General features: G+C 44.1%; 1 protein-coding gene across 1 annotated transcript in view; it reads left to right on the top strand.

Annotated features, from left to right (window-relative positions):
- The window catches only part of LOC147710193 (E3 ubiquitin-protein ligase TRIM39-like), a 143,472-nt gene that overhangs the window by 78,729 nt on the left and 43,483 nt on the right, over nt 1-21,260 (top strand). The window contains exons 3-5 of the mRNA XM_086920878.1: nt 3,673-3,903; nt 5,073-5,095; nt 17,964-18,016. Of these exons, the coding sequence (XP_086777004.1) occupies nt 3,673-3,903; nt 5,073-5,095; nt 17,964-18,016 (307 nt within the window). The remainder of the gene's footprint in view (nt 1-3,672; nt 3,904-5,072; nt 5,096-17,963; nt 18,017-21,260) is intronic.

Genomic DNA, 21,260 nt, shown 5'->3' with positions numbered 1-21,260 from the left:
CACAGATATGAATGTCAGCAGCCCTACATGCCAAGAACAGATGCATACTGGTAAGTAGCATTTGCATTCATTGCCTGAGCTGCGAGTTCGATTGGGCCATTGATTTGTGCCTATGCTTGAGGACTGCTCCTGACGTCGATTTTGATCAGCTAATGCGTCCCGTAGTGGCTCACGAGCTGATTTGTTCTGGCGAAAGAGTTATGGCCTTGGCAGCGATAAATGAAGTACTGGGTCAATGGGAGATCTCTGCAGCGGCGCATGCCTTTCTGACACACAGCGTTCTGGTGAACCCACCGAGTTGTCTTCTGACGTTACAGGAGGATCCGATGCTGGAGGAGCACGTATGTTCTTTCCCATTGCTGAATTGGATTGCTGAACTATTTTCGGATGATGGCAGTGATTTCATACTGGAGGCTGTTGCAACTTACTTTGCATATACTGTCCAATCGTGAGATGCCTGGGAGGATTGCTTTGTTATGGAATATGACTTTCCCCTTGCTGGATTGGAGGGATGAACTGTGCTCAAATGATGGAGAGTTCAATCATGTGATGTCGCTGAAAATAACGTCAATGTGGCACATGACTTTGGATATCGGATAAGTGCCTTGCTTTTTCTCTTACAGACATTTGAATTAATGCGACCTGGTCCTACATTTCATGTTTTGGAGACCTGGCGGATAACTTTTGGTTCGAAGGTTTTGTTTTTATTTTTAGATTTGAGGCCACTGTAGGCATTCATACATATTCATTCATACATATTTTTTTAGCTTATTTTAGCTCAAAATTATTGAACTTCGCTTTCATTTTATGTATCCGATTTAGTATTGCCTTTTCCCTTATGTTTGACGGTGCTCGGATCATTGGGGGGGTGTCATATGGATAATTCGTTACATATATTGTGTTAAGTTAGCATGAGTGTATTACATGTTTAAACAGCCATTTTTCCTTCGGCTTCAGTTTTGCACACGACACCTACTTGTTGTTGTAGCTTTCACCCTAGAAGCGGTGATGTGATTTATTTGAGAATAATATGTTATTACTATGCTATCAGCTTTGCCTGGTACACTTGGTACAACTGTCTGCACACTGAGAGCTGCACACTCTAAGAATAACCTAACACAAGGTTGCTGGGAGGCCTGATCCTCGCACCACATTAGACATAACACAAATAATGTTGATGCCAACATTTTGGGCTCTACGCGGGTTTAAGATAGAGTTACAGGGAATGAACGTAGACACTTGGTGCTGCGCATGAAGAGAGCTGGTAGCTGTTGATGTGATCTACTCCTACTGACATTTAGAGGTATGGGTCCGCCCTGCTAAAGCCCGAATGAGACCTTCTTAGATATAAAATAATATGCTAAATAGGGTGCGCGAAATATAGGTGATATAGATTTCTATAGATTTTGCATTGTAACATGCTATCACCTTTTGCTTACTATGGATTAGTGACTATGCTGCTAACTCTGATTTTTATAATCTGCATTTTGGTATTATACAAGATACTGCGTTTGAGAACCTTGCATTGAATAATAAATATTTCAAACTTGCACGTGTGTTCTTTGACTCTCAGTTTTGGTTTGAAATGATTATATAACGAAAGAGTGTTCATGTGTTCCACGATTCCTGAGGTATTCTAAAGATCATGTTCTGGTTTGTCTAAGACATGGATCATTTCATAATGATCCATGAGACACTGTAGCTAGCTAGGTAAGGGGATTTCTGACACTGAGATGGGTTTTGGATCATCCTAACTCACTGAGGTTCTAGATCTCTATGCACAGTTCTGTGGGAGAACGGAAACCCTGCTACAATACCTCACCTGATAACACACAGGCTCCTGCTCTAAGCCACAGTGTGACATACCTCACCTGATAACCCACACGCTCTTGCTCTAAGCCACAGTGTGTCATACCTCACCTGATAACACACAGGCTCCTGCTCTGAGGTACAGTGTGACATACCTCACCTGATAACACACAGGCTCCTGCTCTAAGCCACAGTGTGACATACCTCACCTGATAACCCACACTCTCTTGCTCTAAGCCACAGTGTGACATACCTCACCTGATAACACACAGGCTCCTGCTCTAAGCCACAGTGTGACATACCTCACCTGATAACACACAGGCTCCTGCTCCAAGCTACAGTGTAAGTGGTCCCAGTACGCACTTTGTTTAAAAACAACACAAATAGTCAGTCTAAGTGAAAACAATAACACAACTAGTTATAGGAGGATGGTATTTAACTCCTTCGACGCTCATGACAAGCTGAGCTAGTCATGAGCCACGGTGCTCCGGTGCTCATGACGAGCTCAGCTCGTCGTGGCCCGTGGAACGCTCAGGTGCGGGGAGAATTCCCCTGCTGTACTGAGCGTTCCACGGGAGTCAATACACCTGTGACGACCTGAGCTCGTCATGAGCACAGGAGCACTGTAGCTCATGACGAGCTCAGCTAGTCATGAGCATAGGGGCGCTGTTCGTGCCCCCCTCCCCCCAGCACAGCGGGGGAATAACCCCCGCAGCGAAGGGGTTAATCACATCCCCATCATAGCCATGTATGGCAAAGAAAATTCTTCCAATAAATACAATGTGCCCATAACGAAAAGGATTCGGGGTGGGTAAGTGGTTTTTGGTGAGGATTGGGTTTAGTGAAAGGTATTAAAGATCCAGTGAGGTCATAGGATACATCATTGACAACACAAAAGCATATTTACTAAGCCACATAAGAAAACAATTAGAAACCTAGGCCATATATTGAAACACAGTAATATTAATCTGTTTATGGATAGGTACAGATGTAGAGGTCGATGTTTCGATGGATGTAGGTAAGTTGCCACCTTACTACGGGGTCTTCCTCAGGACTCTGGTTGGTGGTGTGGGTGAGTGAGGGCACCTAGGGTCAATAGAAATAATAATTTGAGCTAACGAAAACTTTCTTCCCACCATCCAACTCAATGACCAACCAAATATTGTCTTATGAACGCACTGTATTTAACGATGTATCCAAGACCCTTGAAGCATACAAACACACCAGGCTCAACATCACTAAAGCAGAGAAGACAGCACTAATGGCACTCGAGAACAACAAAGACATTGTCATTAAGCCTGCTGATAAAGGGGGAGCGATTGTGGTGCAAGATGTTGGAAAATACAAGCTTGAAATCTTCAACCAGCTAGGTGATGAAGTGAGCTACCGGAAATTACGGACTGACCCTTCTAAAGATCTTCTTAAGCACTCATACTTTTCTTACAGCCTCAGCCTACCTACGCGACAGGACACTCCAAGTATCAGTGTGCGCTATAAATATCTATAACATAACATCTGGCAGCGGAGATTCTTACACTGACCAAACAAGGCAAAGACCAAGGTTTTCTGTGGGGTCTTTTACTTGCACTCGCTCCATGGATCGAGCGTCTCTGTGGCTATACTAATTCTGACCTCGCAATAGTCTGTGAGGTATCTGAGGGAAAGGGGAAGGCAGGTGTGAGGGAAAGACAGAGGATGGTACAATGGGAAGAGGCTGCAGTTCAGAAATTAGTAAAAGCATACTAGTGTTCTGATTTGTTAAATAAACTATCTACCACTCTGCTCTCCTCTTGTCCTCCCACTCTGAGGACAGCTTGTAGGAAGATTTTTATTATCTAACCAGCTTTTCTGTGCTTCTCACAGAGCAAGTTAAGAACTGAGAAGAAGAAAATTGAGTCAGAGTATGAAAAACTGCAGCAACTCCTGAAAGAAAATGAGCAAACACTGCACAGAAGACTGGAGGAGATGGAGAAGAAAATTACCATAGTAGAAAATGCAAATATTACCAAACTGTCCAATCAAGTCACCTCTCTCAATGCCCTGATAACAGAGATAGAAAAGAAGTGTGAGGAGCCTGCGTGGGAACTCCTGAAGGTGAGACAGTGTTTGGTAAATAAACCAAAAGAGGGAAGTGAAATATTCCTTTTTTGTGTGCAGCATTAAATGTGCGGAGTCATGTGACACAGATTAGAATATAACAGAAAATGCAGTGTCATCTGACCCCATTCAGAATATCAGACGGTCATGTGGCCTCATTCAGAAAATTGTAGATTGTGCCGGTTCATTTTATCCCAGGCAGAATATCACAGATTTTGCCATGTGACTTTTTTTAGGCTATCAGACTTTGTCATGTGAACTCATTCATATTACCCACTGCTGTCATATGACCATGGATGTTGATTCAACAAAATGCTTGGGGTAGTGGAAGTGACATCCCTCATTGTCTCTCCTTCATTCACCCTCACTCATGTGCATTCACTTTTAGTGTCAATCATTTTGACTCCCTGACTCTCTCACTTATTCTCACTCACTACCTTTTAATGGCTCTCACTCACTACCTGTCATTGACTCTCACTTTTACTCACAGACACTCATGCGCACACCTACAGACACTCACAAACACACTCACAAAGACACGCTTTCTTGCACACAAAGACACTCTCACCCACATATATTTCCCCCAATTTTTTTATTTACAACATCTGTCACTCGTTCTAGATCCTGGTTCTCAATTTTTTTTATTACTGTAATAGTGAATAATAAACCAGAATTCAGTATTCGTGTAATAAAAAATTGGCAGAAATCGAAGGTGGAGCATGACTACCATAAGGGCGGGCTGAGTCTTTCTTCTTGGCACTGATTTTGCTACGTCGAAAGCAAACGGTAACAAGGGGGCAAGCCAAGAGTTGCGCCCCTGGCAAACTCTAAATGATATCCATGCATGTGGCACTGTTGAGAACATCATACAATGTGTCAAGTGTCTCCATTCAGAATATCAGAATGTGCTGTGTTTTGTGACTCCATTCAGAATGACACTGTGCTATGTCATTACCTTTCAGAATACAAGTTCCGGCTATGCCACATGACCTCATTCAGAATAACACATTCTGTGCTTAGTCATGCAATGCTACAGAATGTGCTGTCATGTAACCTCAGTCAGTGTTTTTGAACCATAGATAGAAGCGTTCGACTCCTACAATATTGCCATAACTTTAACATCTTCTGTGGAAACTGATTTCACTGTTTGTTTCTCTGTTTTTCAGGATGTTAAAGGCTGCCTCAGCAGGTAAGGCTGTTTTATTTTCCTCCTCTCAGTGTGTAAGGAGCAGGTCTCGCTTCTGCAGTGAGTAAACACCACTACTGAGCTCACACGAAGTGTTAGGAAGCTTTCAGATCCTCATACAATTACTTTGCACCCTCAGAAAACCCCCGAAGTCCTAAGAAAATACTTTGGTTTTCCCTGAAAACTTAAGCCCTCAGAAAGGTCTCTTTTTGTATCACGAGTTAAAAATAACGTGCCCCCTTTTGAACTACCGTTATTCTCCCATACTTTTATTTCTCTCCCTCTTATCATGAGTTAAAAATAACGAGCACCCATAACGAACTCGCACCATTCCTTTTATTCTTTTTCCTTTTAGACCTCTCCCTGCTAATTTTGCATATTTTACGACATCAGTTTTTAACTTGATTTAAAGTTGATTTTGCGTTGTTTTTTAGGATGTAAATGTCGCTGCATGGTGGTAAGTCCACCCTTTTATGATTTTTTTTTATCAAATAAAGTATCATTATCTAGCCCTCAGAAAACTTCCTTGCATTATCAGGAAACTCTCTTAAATTTTCATAAACCCCTGCAACTTGTCAGAAAACTCCTTTGAGTCCTGAAATAATTGTTACAGATATGAGCTGCTGTCCTCACCAAAAAATATTTGTATCTTTAAAACTTAACTGAAGTCCTAAAAAATAAAAAAACTACCCTTAACACACAGAAAATGGAAGTGCATACTGGAACAGTCACATCTGGTTTTCCTCAATTCAGAGTTGTACAAAAACTCATTCAAAATTTCCTAATTACGATGCTAGCCTTCAAAACATCCCTTCAGTGCTTTCAAACATGATTAAAATTTCAATAAAGCCATATACAGGCCTCAATTTTTAGTGAGTTCCCTCCAACAAGAAAAGGTGTCGTCCAGATCTCATAAACCTCATTGGATTCCTCATATCTGCTCGTCGTCTTAAGAAATCTCTCTCCAATCTGCAGTGACCTCCCTCCAGTCCGTAGCACCCTCTTGAGTATTCAGAAGCCTCATTTCAACCCTCAAACCTCCCACAGGTCACTGACCACTCATTTCAGGCACCAATTCTATTTTTTTTTTTTTTTTTTACTTATTTTTATTGCAACACTGCGCAGATATCACATTACATGTGCACCAATTAGTTTACAATGTATCATTGGCCGGCTAATTATTAACGTGTTATATCGCAGCAGTCTACTTCGGTGCTCCTATGTTCCACTCAATAGTTACATTTCTGGGCGCATAGCAGCTATTCTGTATTTACAGCCTTTCCCACCCAGGAGAAATGCGTACAGCAATACTTATTATAACTTATAGTAAGAAAATAAAAAAGGAAGCTTGGCAGCGACCAGTGGTGGAATTCCATCCCATAAGTAATATATATGTCTTACAGAGCATAACTATCTGACGGCCAAAATTGTTTTTCAGAGGAAGCGGAGGTCATCTTTTCTGCCCTCCAATAAAGGCTATTTCTATATATGAGAGCGGGGTTTTCTCAATTCTCTGGGTTCTGTGTGAAGGTGATATGATTTGGCGTCTGTGTTGTGCCCTCCTCCCTCTCGTTCCGGTCTTCTGTCAACTGCAATCCCTTTAGCATGTGTCTCCTTTTTTTCCAGTTCATGCTCTGCATTTTCGTCCGTACGCACAACTCGCTGGCAGCATTCCTCAGCCACACTCCACTCTCGCACGTCCGCCCTCCATTTGTCTAGTCTTGGGGGGGATCGCATGAGTCCAATGTATTGCAATATGGCGTTTAGCCAGGACAAGGCCTAGGAGTACAAATTTGTATCTTTAGCGGGTTTCCTTTTTTGGTGTCGGGAGTACTCCTAGTAAACACTGCTTGATTGGCGCCTCTATTCGTACTGCCATAGAACCTGGATCACTTGTTGCCAATACGGTTGTAAGCAGACACAGTTCAAGGTCTTATGTATGAATGTCGCCGGATCTGCACCACATTGGGGGCACGCAGAGGAGCGCCCTGGATTTGAAGCGTGCCAGTCTCTGGGGCGACAGGTAAGTGCGGTGTAGGTAATACAACTGAGTGAGTTTGAACCTTGCATTACTGGCTACCTCGCGTACCTGCGCGAACACCCATGTCCACTTGTCCACTGTGAGTGGAGATGGTAAGTCTGCATTCCATCTGTCTTTTATCATGGATACCTCACCCGTGCAATCCTGTTTCAGAGCTTTGTATTGAGATTAGCCCTCTAGTCGACACCGGATCTAGTAGCAATGCTAATGTGTGTGGTGACTCTGGCTCATATGGATACTAGGTCCTTATTTTGCGGACTGTGCATGTAATTTTCGCATTTTGTAGGAAGGGACCGTCCGGCCCTTGGAACCACTCCCTTACCTCTTCGAAGGTCAAGAAGGTCCCGTCAATATACATGCCCCCAGCTGTTGTGCAGCCCCCTCTTACCATTTTGTGATATCCATGATTGACTGGTTTTGGGGGAAACCCTGTAGTCATTGAACTGCAAGTAAGTTAGCATATGGAGCCCTGTGGATAACCAGGGTAACTACTTGCTCCCAGGCCTCTGCTACCTGAGGGATAACGTGCAGGCTTTCCCCAAGAGTCCGGGAACCATCATGAGATATATTGGCAGTTCTGTCCTGGAGCCCCAGTCTGCCAGTAATGCTTTTTCTACATTGTGCCCCCTGGCGCACCACTGTGCTGCATATTGCAGCAATCCTGTGAAATAGTAAAGTCTGAAGTCTTGGAGTCCCAGTCAACCCGAGTCTGTATCCAACTTAAGACTTTAGAGTTTTATTATGCTGCACCCTCCGGCCCACACCAATGAGATTAGGAGACTGTTCAGGGTGTCGAAAGTGGATTTCGGGATGCTGCAGAAAGAGTTTTGGAGTGCAGAAAGGTAACAGGGGATCATAACTATCCTTGCCAGGGCCACATGTCTGACAACCGAGAGGGGCAGTCTGTTCCAGAACCGGACAGACTCCCTCAGGCCCGTAATAACCACTCCCATATTCACTGCATATTAGCAACTGGCATATGAGCTACCTGTATGCCCAAGTAGCGAAAACCGTCACTTTTCCAGCTGAACTCCACCTAAGGAAGGTCTGACGCGTCTTCCCCATGTTAGTGCCGGTAATGGGAATATGGCTGACTTTCGGCGTTTAATATGCAAGCCTGATGCTGATCCAAAAAGGCTAATATATCCAGAAGGGCTTGTATTGCCTCCTCTAGGTGGCAACTATAGAGGAGCGCATTGTGTGCGTAAAACAAAATTACATTGGTGCGACCATCAATGATGATACTCCACCGGTTCATGCCTCCTCGTAACCGAATCGCCAGTGGCTCCATTGCCAAGGCAAAAAGAAGTTGCGTGCATCTCTCGATTGAAAACAAGCATCCTAGGACCGAAACCAGTTTGTTTCCAGTCCATGGAAGACATGGCTTGGCAGGCCGGGCTGGACTGTTCCCATGGGGCACAAGGTCAAGACTGATTTGCATATGGCTGGTTCAAACTGGAATGGCATGGTGAGCAAAAAAATGATGGATTTAGGCCAAGATCTCTGTACTGGGGTGAATGTATGACATTGTTCTGCATTCTGTCCATCAACTGTTTTTGCATTTGTCACCCTGAGTGGTATGCTCAGACGTGAGTCCCGTGCTCTCCCTGCCACTGGGGTCAAGCTATCCTGGCTGATGAGGGCTGAAAGCCAGAAACTGGTCCTAGGATGCTTGTTTCCAGTCAAGGGAGGACCTGGCCTGGCAGTTCGATCTGGACTGTTCCCATTGGGCGCAGGGTCAAGACTGATTTGCATATAGCTGGGTCCAAACTGGAATGGCATGGTGAGCAAAAATTCGATGGATTTAGACCCAGATCTCTGTACTGGGGTGAATGTATGACATTGTTTTGCATTCTGTCCCTCACATGTTTTTGCACTTTTAGGATACAGTCATGGTTCCTCTAGTTTAGGACCTTCGCAGTGAGAGTTCGGGGGAGGGCACCTGCGGGAGGCGGCGGCACCAAAGCCGGATGCGCCCCCTCGATTACGAATATCGCAGATAGTTCCACCTTGGGGAATGTTTCTTTGATCCATTTGTCAGGGAAGTGTTCCAGAGTTCTCCCTTCTGCTCCCTCTGGAAATCCAACAAATCGGAGATCGCATCTTGGAGAGCGTCCCTCTTCATCCTCGGCCTGGCGTTCCAGGTCCACTGACTTGACGGATAAGTCTGTTAGGGCTGCTTTCAGGGTGGAGACTGCACTCTGTAGTTCAGTGCCGTTTTGTTCAGTGGCTATGGATCTTTCCGCTACAGTACTGAGGTCGACCTATGGCAGTCCGATATAAAGGTACAAAAGGGGGTGATGATGGATGGAGCATCTGAATCAATCAAACACTCACACCCAGTCAAAAGATCTGAGTTTAATCCATCACCGTTCTTTAGCCCACTCTGCCACCCCAGTTCAGACATGGCTATATGCAAAGCAGTCTGACCCTGTGCCTCATGGGAACAGTCCAACCCGAACTGCCAAGCCATGTCTTCCCTGGACCGGAAACAAGCTTCCGAGGACCGGTTTCTGGCATTCCAGCCGTCTTCAGCCCGGCTTGCTTGAATCCAGTGGCAAAGTGAGCAAGGGACTCACGTCTGAGCATACCTTGCCACGCTTATGGCAGCCAACAGCGGTACAAAAGGGGATGATGATGGACGGAGCATCTGAATTAATCAAACACTCACACCCAGTCAAAAGATCTGGGTTTAATCCATCACCGTTCTTTAGCCCACTCTGCCACCCCAGTCCGATATAAAGGGACATTGCGTCGATCTTGGCCTGCATGGCTGTGATGCAGCGCGGCTAATAAAACCTCCTTCCTTACAACATCAACCCAGGAAAAAGAAAAACTTTTACACTCATTTAATCAAATCTATGTCGGTGAGGTCCATGACACCGATCACTCCAATCACTCAATTTCCTGTATTAATGATAAATAGACGAGCTGCAAGGTGAACGAGGTACCTTATTAAAATGATTTATACATTATATAAATTAACTTCGTAAGCATTTGGTTCTAAACATCAAGATACTCCGCTCTTCGGTCAATGGACCAACTAGTAGAGTCAGTTGATGGCAATTAAGTCCAGCTCAATTTGCAATAAAAACTTTTTTATTAATCATTTGATTTAAGAACTACAAACTCATATTTGGAGTTAGAATTATAATTTTATCTGATTTCATTGAACGAGAACAAGTACATTTTATTAGCAATTACATTTTGCATTTAATGATCAGCATTTAGATAAAGATTTAAAATGGAAATGCTCATTAACCTTGGCAAAAAGAGCGCTGAAGAGAAATGGTTCACCAAAGAAAGATGAACCGCAGATCACAGGATGTGTCTCCTAAACCTCTCCGGGCGCAATCTCCTCGCAAGGCGAACTCCTGTAGCCGTCTCGTTCCTTCTCCCCATCAAAATTTGAAGTCCATAAGATGACAGAGTCTCTCACAGCATCAGGATAAGAAATACAGGAATGCACACACTAATCTCGCTCGCATCTCGTTCAAATCTCGCCATGAACTCCAACCCCTAATAATGTAAGTCCATAAGTACTTGTACCCTTTTTGCTAACTTGTTTCACTCAAAATTGCAATCTTTTTGGGACTGAAATCATTCTAATTGGTCCATTGGAGGGGTGGTGATGGTCACCTCATCGCCCTCCTTGTTCTAAAAGAATGATGTATTTATATCTTCTCGTGATTCACAATGTCCCAAGCAAATTTTAACATGTCAATGGATTTTGCAACAAAGTTCGATGAACCATTTCTTTAGCTTGATTCTCCCAGCCGTTCCGATGCATTCATGATGAACTCTTAGCACAACTCCAGTTTTCCCAGGGCAGATCGGCCTTAACATCTCTCGCTCTGGGCATAGGCTGCATACACATGACTGAAGCATTCATTCTGCTCATGCGCGAGGTCCATCTTTTTCAGGGCACGCTGTTGCCTCTCTTTTGGGCAGCCATTTTCCAGGCACGGCCCACTAGGCCTGAATGAAACTAATATAAAAACAAACATAACCGGTTTTAGACATAGAAAATAAGCATTTCTGTTTACCACCGGCCAATCTAATGACACGTATTAGATGTTACCTAGCAAATGCGACATTTAAAGCCATTTTACTTACCATCTGCATTCTTTGTGACGATACAATTCTACTATACGACACAGATACATGCTATTTATTTTATTTATTAGAAAATCGCACAAACCTATATTAACTCATACCTGTAAGTAAATTAGATGTTTGCAAAGCCAGTTAGTTTTCCCCATATGTAGTGTCTAATATAGGTGCAATTCTTGATTAATACACATATTCAAACAATTAGTATTATTAAAGTTATGAGGTCATTAACTTCACAGGGGTATAAAATATTTCATTTCCCCTGCTCCATCAGCCGCACTGGTAGTCTCTATGGCTGCTAGGATTTGGACTCCACTCGGGCCCGGCTGCACATTTTCCCTCTCCAAGGGTGTCTCCCGTGAGGTATCTGACTTTGAGGTGCCTCCCTGTGCTCTGTATTGATCCATCTTAATTTGCTGCACCCCTCTCTGTGGCCTCTCTGCCCATGGTTATGTTTTCTGGGTGGCTGAGTGAGTACGGACAATTATCATTCGTCACTGTGTGGCACTACTGTCTGTGTGGTCTACTGCAACAAGGGGTTGGGCCCTGAACCCAAAGCAGCACCCCAAGTAGTTATCCGGATATTCCAATGCAGTTTGCCGCACTGGCCTTTCACTGGGTACTGCTCAAACACCAGCGACTGTCTCTATATATCTGCAGTCTTGCATGTATCTGTGTCTCAGTTCTAGCTCTTATGTATGGGCTCGGGGTCCGTCTAAGACGTGCTCATGGGACCAGAGGCGTAGTAATGAAATTGAAGTTCAGGCAGGGTCACACCATAGCTGCCAAGGTTTCAGATTGCTTGTGTGTGACATTTTCATAATTTCATCCTAATTATGAGTGACATTCAATGACTGAGTGACATTTTATCGCAAGCAAAATCAAGAAATGACGAGAAGGAAAACTTATAAATATCAACAATAACAACCATTTGAGCAACGAAAAACTAACGAGATCCTAAAACTACTTTAAAGCACCAGAAATTAATGGGCACTAACTTAGTAAAAAGCAGTAATTGACAGCTAATCCACATTAAATACAGTTTTGAGAATATGCGTGGTTCATGTTCTTTCGTGAAAACTCACTAAACAAACGGTAATCTTGCTCCAGTCAGAACTCCATTATTCACGAGTGATTTTGTCATTTTCATTGGTGCTTGAAAACTCTTGGACACACAAATAATTCAGCCCCAGAATTGTCACACTTTGAGTGTGATGGTCAGTTGCGTTGCTACTCATTGGCAGCATAGCAGGGGGAATGTGTAGTGCAAGCTGCTGTCGTCTCCTGACGAGAGCTTGACGCAGTTTCTTTTTTTTTTTTTTACAGCAACAAAAAGTCACTTTTACGGAATAGGGTTTTTATGGGAAGGTCCTCGCTACCTGCCGGTTTTTGGCACGGTTACTAGACTCTGTACAGCAGTTCAGATGGTTAATGTGAAGGGGGGTTTGGGACGAGTGGTTCACACGGTGCTGGGCGAACGGTCACTCTTTGCAGTGCCCCATCATGCCAACTAAACATCGCTCACTTACACCGGCCTAGTTTTTCCTAGAAGGCAAGACGCACTCAATCGCTGCTGTAATTAAAGAAGGGCAAGATGAAATCGAAAGAAAGTTACAGATGCTATGCATTTCATATATAACATTTGTTCAGGTCCATTTCACTCACTTCTCCTCTGTCCTCAGTGGCCTTGGGTACCTGAACACTGATGGTCAGGGGATTTCCTGGCTATGACACAGGATTCAAGTGATTACTTCGTTGTGGGGCTCTCTCCAACCTTTACCCACATGAAGATCCTCGTCCCCTTCCAGAAGCCCAGACTTTGGAAAGGTAAAAACTTAACCTGCAAAAGACATGTTTCTTTTCACCTCCCCTAGTCCTCCTTTCACAGTCCCCATAGCTCCTAAACAAGGGCGATCCTCCATGGAGTCAATTCATCGGGGAGTCTGTGTTTGTTCCTCGAATGACATTCTTAGACTAGCATCACAGATCAGTGACTGACATAATGTCTACAACAGTCTTCCTTTTTGCCTTTGCTTCTCCTAACCATGATGGCATCTTCCTCTTCTGGGGTTGTTGTCCACCTTGGATGGTGGGGACTAATGTCTGCCAATGTTCTCCCCATATGCAGTTGGCTTGGAGCTTGTTCCGTCATCGCATGAAGCATCAGCAATTAATCTGTCAAGAGTGAGTGGATGCCTTGATCAATGTTCTATCAGTGCAATTTGTGTTGCTTTCGCGAGGGTCCACATAACCCTTTCACCCTTGTCTGGACATCAAAGTGTCACTTTATATTTATTTTTCATGTGACACAGGGTTGAGTAATCAGACGTTTTTTCCCCCTAAAATGGTCGCCCATTGTCTGTTCTCCATTTCCTAGAGATGTTGAGGGCTACCAACTATTTGTTTAAGCTTTGGTATCACTTTCTCCGCTGATTTGAACCTCCCTCTTGAACCTCTGGGCATTTTGAATAATCGTTAAGAATTAATCCCAAAATCAGCACACATTCGGAGCATTCAGGATATCTTTGCTGATTATGGGCTGAGAGGGCTCTGGCCTGCTCAATGCTTGTTGGAGTAAAAATTCTTTTACTGCGTTCCCCTCAAGGTCACCCAAATGCTGAAACCATACTTTAATGCAGTCTATTTTTTGTTCTCACCATCCCTTGTTGGCCCACATAGGCCAGGTTTACCACTTGTAACCCCAATGCAGGATTACAGTTCTAATAACGGGTGAAGTAATAGGGGTGTCTAAGAGAAGAAGAGGCAATACCTAGGGTTATAAGTAAACATGGTAGCAGAAGCAGACAATAAGGATGTTGACAGTGAATCTGAAGATTAATTTAAGCTACAAATTTGCGGAGTTTGGTTGGGCTCTGATGCTCCCTTTTGCAAGATCAAGGTAAATTGGAAACCTGTGAGAGAATAGCGGATTATGAAGTGCATTATAAGTGTATTGGAGATGATGTGGTCACGTGTATCAGGGAGTGGAAATGAAAAAGCAGGATATCAAATAATGGCATATGGTAGGAAACAAATAAGTGGTGGAATGTTTTGACGCCCAGGTCATGTTCTAGGCTGCAGTGGCTAGCGACCTTTAAAAGTGGTTTGGTGTAATCTCTGACTCAAATGCCTGTAAGCGAGCCTGACTTCCCATTGGCTTTGAGGAGGGCTCACTTACTCCACTCTCTCATTCTCACTCTGACTCACTCTTAGTGTCAGTCATTCTCAGTTAGTCTAACTCTGTCTCACTCAATCTCATTCAATCTCACTCTGCCGAACACACTCATTAAATCAATCTCGCTCTGATGCATCTATCACTCTGTCACACTTGTTTCAACGTAGTCCCACTCAATCCACCTCACTCACTCCCTCAGTCTCTCTCACTATGAATGTGACTCAATCTTACTTATTCTCGGACTCACTTAGTGACACTCATTTTCACTTATTCTCAGTGTTACAAATTCCCCAAAAGAACTGTTTCAAACAGTCTTGCATTGATGAAGTGTCCGCGGGATGTAACTTTTGCACCAGACCAAAAGTTTGTAGATAAGCTGGCCAGCTTTTTTCAAAGTAAGGCCCAGTCTGTATACAACGGTCTTTTAAAAGCAGCTAAGGATACAGTGGGAAATGTCTCAGCTCAGTCTGATGACAAGGTTGAGTACTGTGGTCTATCGCAATTTCCATCATTGCTACTGGACAAAGTAGCCAACCTGTTACAAATCAAATCAGGCTCTCCCGTGGACTCTTGTCCTCTGTTTATACTTCAGCAGGCCCCTGAGGAAATAAGAATGGTCTTATCCCCTGTACTAAACCAAATTATGACTTCAGGAGTTTTTCCTACGGCATGGAAAAAAGCATGTATTCGCCCACTGTTAAAGCCTAAGCTGGACCCACTAGACGAGAAAAATGACTGTCCCATCCCCTGCTTGCCTTTGCCTGTCAAGGTTCTGGAGAAGGCTATGAACCTAGAATTAACACCTTATCTGGAGACCAACAACATCCTTGATAATACACAACAGGGCTTCCGTTCAAAACACTCCACGGAGACAGCCGTATTTATGACAATGGAGGAAATACGCAAGGTGATGGATGAGTGAAGAAGGGCCATACTGGTCCTGCTTGATTTAACAGCAGCCTTTGATACCGTGAACCATGCGGTACTTATACAAAGACTATACGATGTAGGTATAAGTGGTACTGCTCTTGCTCTCCTCTCCTCCTTTTTATCGTCTAGGGAACAAGTGATCTTTTGGGATGGATATCGATCTGAGTTCACACTCCCTGGGGGAGTCCCCCAGGGTTCGGCCTTATCGCCTACACTTTTCAACATCTATGTAGCCCCCCCGGCTAGATTAATAAAAAGTTACGGCTTTACGCTGGTGTCATGCTGATGACACTCGGCTTATAGTGTCTGTAACCCAATCAGTGGATACCATGGCAGGTGAATTTTGCAAGTGCACGTCTGCCTTGATGACCTGGATGAACTCCAACTTTTTAAAGTTGAGCACTGATAAAACTGAGGTCCTAGAGTTTGGTCAGAAAGTTTTGATTTGGAATCGTATTCGATGGCCAACTACAGCCGGTACCTGTCGTGTGCCGGTTAACAAAGCCAGAAACCTCGGATTCATGTTCGACAAAGACCTCACCTGGGCCTCTCATATTAATCCGGTCTCATCCGCTTGTTTTTTTTTATGTTAAAATGACTTAGGAAGATTCTTCCGTTCATCAATTTTGATTTGAGGAAGACAGTGGTAGGGGCCACGATTCTCTCTAGAATTTATTATTGTAATGCTCTTTATTTGGGAGCAGGTGCTGCCCAACTTGCCAAACTTCAATCCATTCAGAATGCGGCAGCTACAGTCTTGCTCAGACTCCCTAAGCATCATCCCACATCTAATTCTATAAAACCAGTTCATTGGCTCCCAGTCCAATGACGTGTCAACGTTAAGACGCTTTGCATGATGCACAATGCCTTGTTTGGTGGTGGGGCTGAGGACGTTCAATCATTGTTCTCCTGCTACCTGCCATCACGGTCTTTAAGGTCAGCCTCTCTTGGCCTGGTACGCCTCCCTAAGATAAAGAGTAAGGTGTGGAGAAAAACACTTTTCCTTCCTAGCATCCAAACTTTGGAATTCATTGTCCGTACACCTGAGGAGATTACCGAATAGATCGACCATCGGGAAGGAAATTAAAACATGGTTCTTTTCCCAACCGTAACATGTCAGTTGGCTGTCCGTCACTTTACCCCCAGTGCCAAGACGCCTCAGCAGTAGTGCGCTTTATAAATACCCTCAGTCAGTCAATCAGTATTACTCTGGTTCATTCAATTTAACTGACTTTCCTAGTCTCGTTCATTCTCACTAATTCCTACTTCGTCCCACTCATTCAGAATCGCTCTAACAAAAACAGTCTCACTGATTCTCACTCTGTCACACTCATGCTGACTCACTCGGACTGTGACTCCCTAAGTCTTACACACAGTAACACCCAGTGTTATTCTCCCTTATAGTAACACTCCCTGTCATTCTCCGATACAGGAACACTCACTGTCCTTCTCGCTCACTCATCATTTATCCACTCTTGTACTCACTCTTCCAATCACTCCTTGTCATTCACTTCGTATTTGTATTTCGTAAAGCGCAACATTCATCCCAATGGACATCACAGCGCTAGGTTAGACGAAAACTGTTTAGAGTGAAATGTGATATATGATAAGTACATCAGGTTTGGAGCCCTAATCCAAGGGTATCACTACTTCGGTCCTGAAAAGAACGACGTCTTCAGCTTCTTTCTAAAACTCACGTGATCTTCATTGAAACGAAGCTCTAATGATTACTGATTCTTTCGCGCACACTGTCTCACTGACACACTTTTACCAACAAACACTCACGCTTTAAAGGTTTTCTCTTACCTTGCTGCAAGTCCCATTTGAAAGATTTCTCTTTTCAGTTTACGGAGATGGAGTATGAAACTGAAACCTCAAATCTGCACATTTACAGATTTGAGGTTTTAGTCTTTGCCCTTTCACCCTACCCTTTCCCAACTCTGTTACAAATTGCAAAAGGGTGAGATGGCAGGCTGATTGGTGTGCAGCACTGCAGCACCACAGGCTACTTTTAGCTGTGATGCTTAGCATGTCACAAAGGGGGGGGGGGGGGGCGCACAGATGTGTGACATGGCTCCAAGGACAGGGATGGGATTTCTCCAGCCCTGGTGATCTTTGTCTGAAAACTGGTGCTGGTGCCTACATGGCATGGTGTACGCTGGCAGTAATTGGGTGTGGCAGTGTTATGTTGTGGGTGCTGGCAGGAATACACGTGGTGTTCAGTTAAGAAGTTATTTATTAAGTATATACTTGAGACTCCACAAGGAGCAGATGTAACCTGTTAGTCAGCCCTGCTCTTACTGAGCTAACCACCGTGCTTAGAAGACCCACACTGTAGCACTCCATGGCATCACGTGATGCACGCTTCTCTCATTGAGCTATCTGCCTGTCTTAGAACACCCACATCCTGTCATAAGATGTTAAAGGTACTTTTGGATATCGTTAGAGCTTCGACTGTTGTGTATGAACAGTAACTCGCACTGAGCTCTAGTCTGCAGGCGCTGCTCTTGATACTGAACCTTATTGCAAATACAGGTCTTATATGATGTTTATCCTTTGTCCCTGTAAGATGTCATTGCTCTTTAATACAAAGATGATGTGTGTTATTACAGGTGTAATAATGTGAAGATTCAGTGCCCAGAGGCCTTGGTGATGAGTTATAAAGGTAAATATCGGCTCTGTATGTTACTGTTCATGAAAATGGCATGGCATGGTGGTGTAACATGGAATGGTGGTATGGCATAGTATTTAATGGTAATGTGCACTAGAGTCAGTACAATTACTTGGTTTGTGTTTGCAACCTTTGTCTTTTTCAGCTTTTTCTAGAATTTTACTTCTCTGCATGCTATATCTGTGCTGCTGCATTTTTTGGGTTTAAATCATTCTTCCCCCTTGGATTCATACTACGTTTTTGGAAATTTAGATGCCATCATTTTAAACCTGAAATTGATGATACTGCTAGAATCAACAACTGCTGGTAACTCCGTTACTGAAGTATTTTGAGATTTCCACTCTTAGGTTAAATACCTCAGAAATCGGTATTTGCTGTAGTGCCAATGTGAGTGCACAAATGGAAAAAGTCCAGGCAAACCTTATTGGTTTACAGGGCCTACTTTAATATTCCCAAGGGCTCTATTTGTGGTAGTGTGGTCGAGCAGCTTAGGAGTATCAGAGGTGAGTGTTAAGCATTTGTTGCACGCACAGAGTCAATAAATGGTTCACTCACTCAAAAAGAAATCCAAGACCAATTGATAAAAACACCACATATTTTTACATGCATTTATACACCAAGATCTTTCGGATACTTTCGTACATTCAGAGTTATTGATTTTACAAGAAAATAGCAAAATAGTGCAAATAAAATTTTTGAGGTATGAACCTCAAACGTGGTAATGTTATCCTATGGAAGGAAAGACCTACACAGCAAACATATACTTGCAGTCGAAGTTCAGAGGTGCCCTTTTGAACGTAACCTGCTAGGGGGGCAAGGTCCAAAGAACCACCAGCAGTTTTTAGGTCTCGCCTGTCGATGCGCATGCGCATCGAGCAAGGCGAGAGTATTGGGACTTATCTACTCTTTATCCACACTGCAAGGAATCGTGGCGATTCCTTGCAGTGCCCGTGACTTTTAAGCTCAATGCGCATGCGCATTGAGCTTAAAAGCGCGTGCACGTCCGTCTTTGTTTACCCGCTCCGCCCCCTCCCCTTCCCGCCGTGTCGCATTTCTCCTCCCCTCTCCCCACCGTCTTGTTTATTTTACCCACTCCGCCCCCTCCCGCCGTGTCGCATTTCTCCTCCCCCCTCCCCTCTCTTCCCTCCGTCTTGTTTCGTGTATGACTTTTACGTGTGTGTGTGTGGATCAGGAGCCGACTTGTTCAGCAGCCCCACCCCTGGCAGTGCACGTCTCATCCACACGTTTTACCAGCTTTCCCTGAATGCAAATTGTACCTCATGCGAAATTTGTTTTTCACTACTCAACCCAATGCGATGCATTTCTGGCAAAATATTCCCCAGGCGCTTAACGCATTACTGACCGGCTTGCAACGGTGATGTATCCGTGACCCCTGCATACAACCAGCACGTGTGTGAGCCTGGCCCTGTCAGCGCTCATAGATGTTCACACCTGCACCCAGTAACTTAGGCAGATGTGACCTCACCCCTTCATCCGGTATGACCCGCACCCATTAAGCTGGGCAGGACGCTTTGCAATAGAACTTTTTTTTTTCTAATATTTCTGTTATTGCTACCGTGCCCTGCGCCTAGGCAGCTGCCTGCACAATCTAACACTCCCCCCCCTCCTCCCCCCCCACCACCACCACCTCCAATTGGCACAGTCCTCTCACACCCCCAAGAGGCAATTTCCTGTTTGGCTGGGGAAAGGAAAGAGCAGTCGAGCTTCCAGTGATGGCTGACGTGCTCGCACACTCACGGATGGAGTAGAGTAGTGTGCACTTGACTGCAGCATTTCCGGCGTCTGCTTCTCCTGTACTGCTTATGCAAGGTATGTATTGTGCTCAAAGATGCATGAGTGGGTTTACAAGACTTGACATAGATGTTATGTCTGCGCTTGCCCTTGCTGGTGTACCTCTCTAATATTTTCCGGACTGTTGATGCTGGATTGTCTTTCTTTTGCTTGTTTGTTTTTACCTTTGATGGTTTTTTTACAAGTGCAGAATGAGGTGTTGTCCTTCCAACTCTAACATAATTAGTCCTGCCTCTCCCTCCGTTGATAGTTTGTTTTTCTTGTGCTTGACTTTCTTTTTAGCTTCTGATCGTCTCCCCCTTGTCCTTGCGTTTTTCACTATGAAATAGTTTCACATTGTGTATATAATAATCTCTTGAAAAAGGCTTGTTATAGCCAAGTGATACCAGCCTGAACGGGTACAGACGGATCCTTCAATAGGAAATTTTACTTGAAATACAGTTTCCAGTCTCGGGTTTATCAAAGGTCCTACCATGTCCATGGGACTTGAGGAAAAGATCACGTGCAAATTAAACAGTAGAGGTTGGGTACTCTGGCCAGAAACCTAGAGCAGACTAATTCATTCATTTATAGTTAAACTGAAAGTGCTGCACCTAGAAGCCATATATAGTATTTCCCACCACTTTCTTCCAAACATCCTCTAGGAGGCAGGATACAAACGGTTAATGTTGCCTGCATAGATTTTAATACGTGAGGAAAGTCTAACACGGCGCCCGATTATTGCCCTTCATATGTTCCCCGACTTTTTTTCTTCATTTCCTCATGTTTGTCAGTTTGCAGTTTTCCCTGCAAAATGACATTATTATTTCTCAGTGCAAGTTGGCACTGAAAGTGGTTGAACTCCTTTCTCGCAATTTTATTTCAACACCACTTGCCTCGCGAATTTGATGGATGTTGGAGATCTTTATTTTCTCACGACATTTTAAAAGGGAAGCAAAAGTCCTGATTTTAATTTGAAAACACAAATGTAAAAAACTCTGCTAACTCCAGGTAGCAATTATGCATTCGCAAGTATTACGAAAAGTTTACTAGAGAGACATTTTGGTTTTGCACATCCCTTATTCAATGCATGACTACACACTCACACTCACCCTCACTCACCCTCAATGCCTCACCCTCACTCACCCTCAACACCTCCCACTCACTCACCCTCTCTCCCCCTCTACCCTCACTCACCCTCAATACCTCACCCTCACTCTCACTCTCACTCACCCTCACTCTCACTCACCCTCACTCACCCTCACTCACCCTCACTCACCCTCACTCACCCTCACTCACCCTCACTCACCCTCACTCACCCTCAACCCCTCACCCTCACTCTCACTCACCCTCAACCCCTCACCCTCACTCACCCTCACCCACCCTCACCCTCACTCACCCTCAACCCCTCACCCTCACACAGTGCAATAGGTCTCGGAGCATTTGA

Source organism: Lissotriton vulgaris, chromosome 5, assembly GCF_964263255.1.
Source record: "Lissotriton vulgaris chromosome 5, aLisVul1.2, whole genome shotgun sequence".
NCBI classification, from domain to species: Eukaryota; Metazoa; Chordata; class Amphibia; order Caudata; family Salamandridae; genus Lissotriton; species Lissotriton vulgaris.
This window is presented reverse-complemented; position numbering and strand designations above follow the sequence as displayed.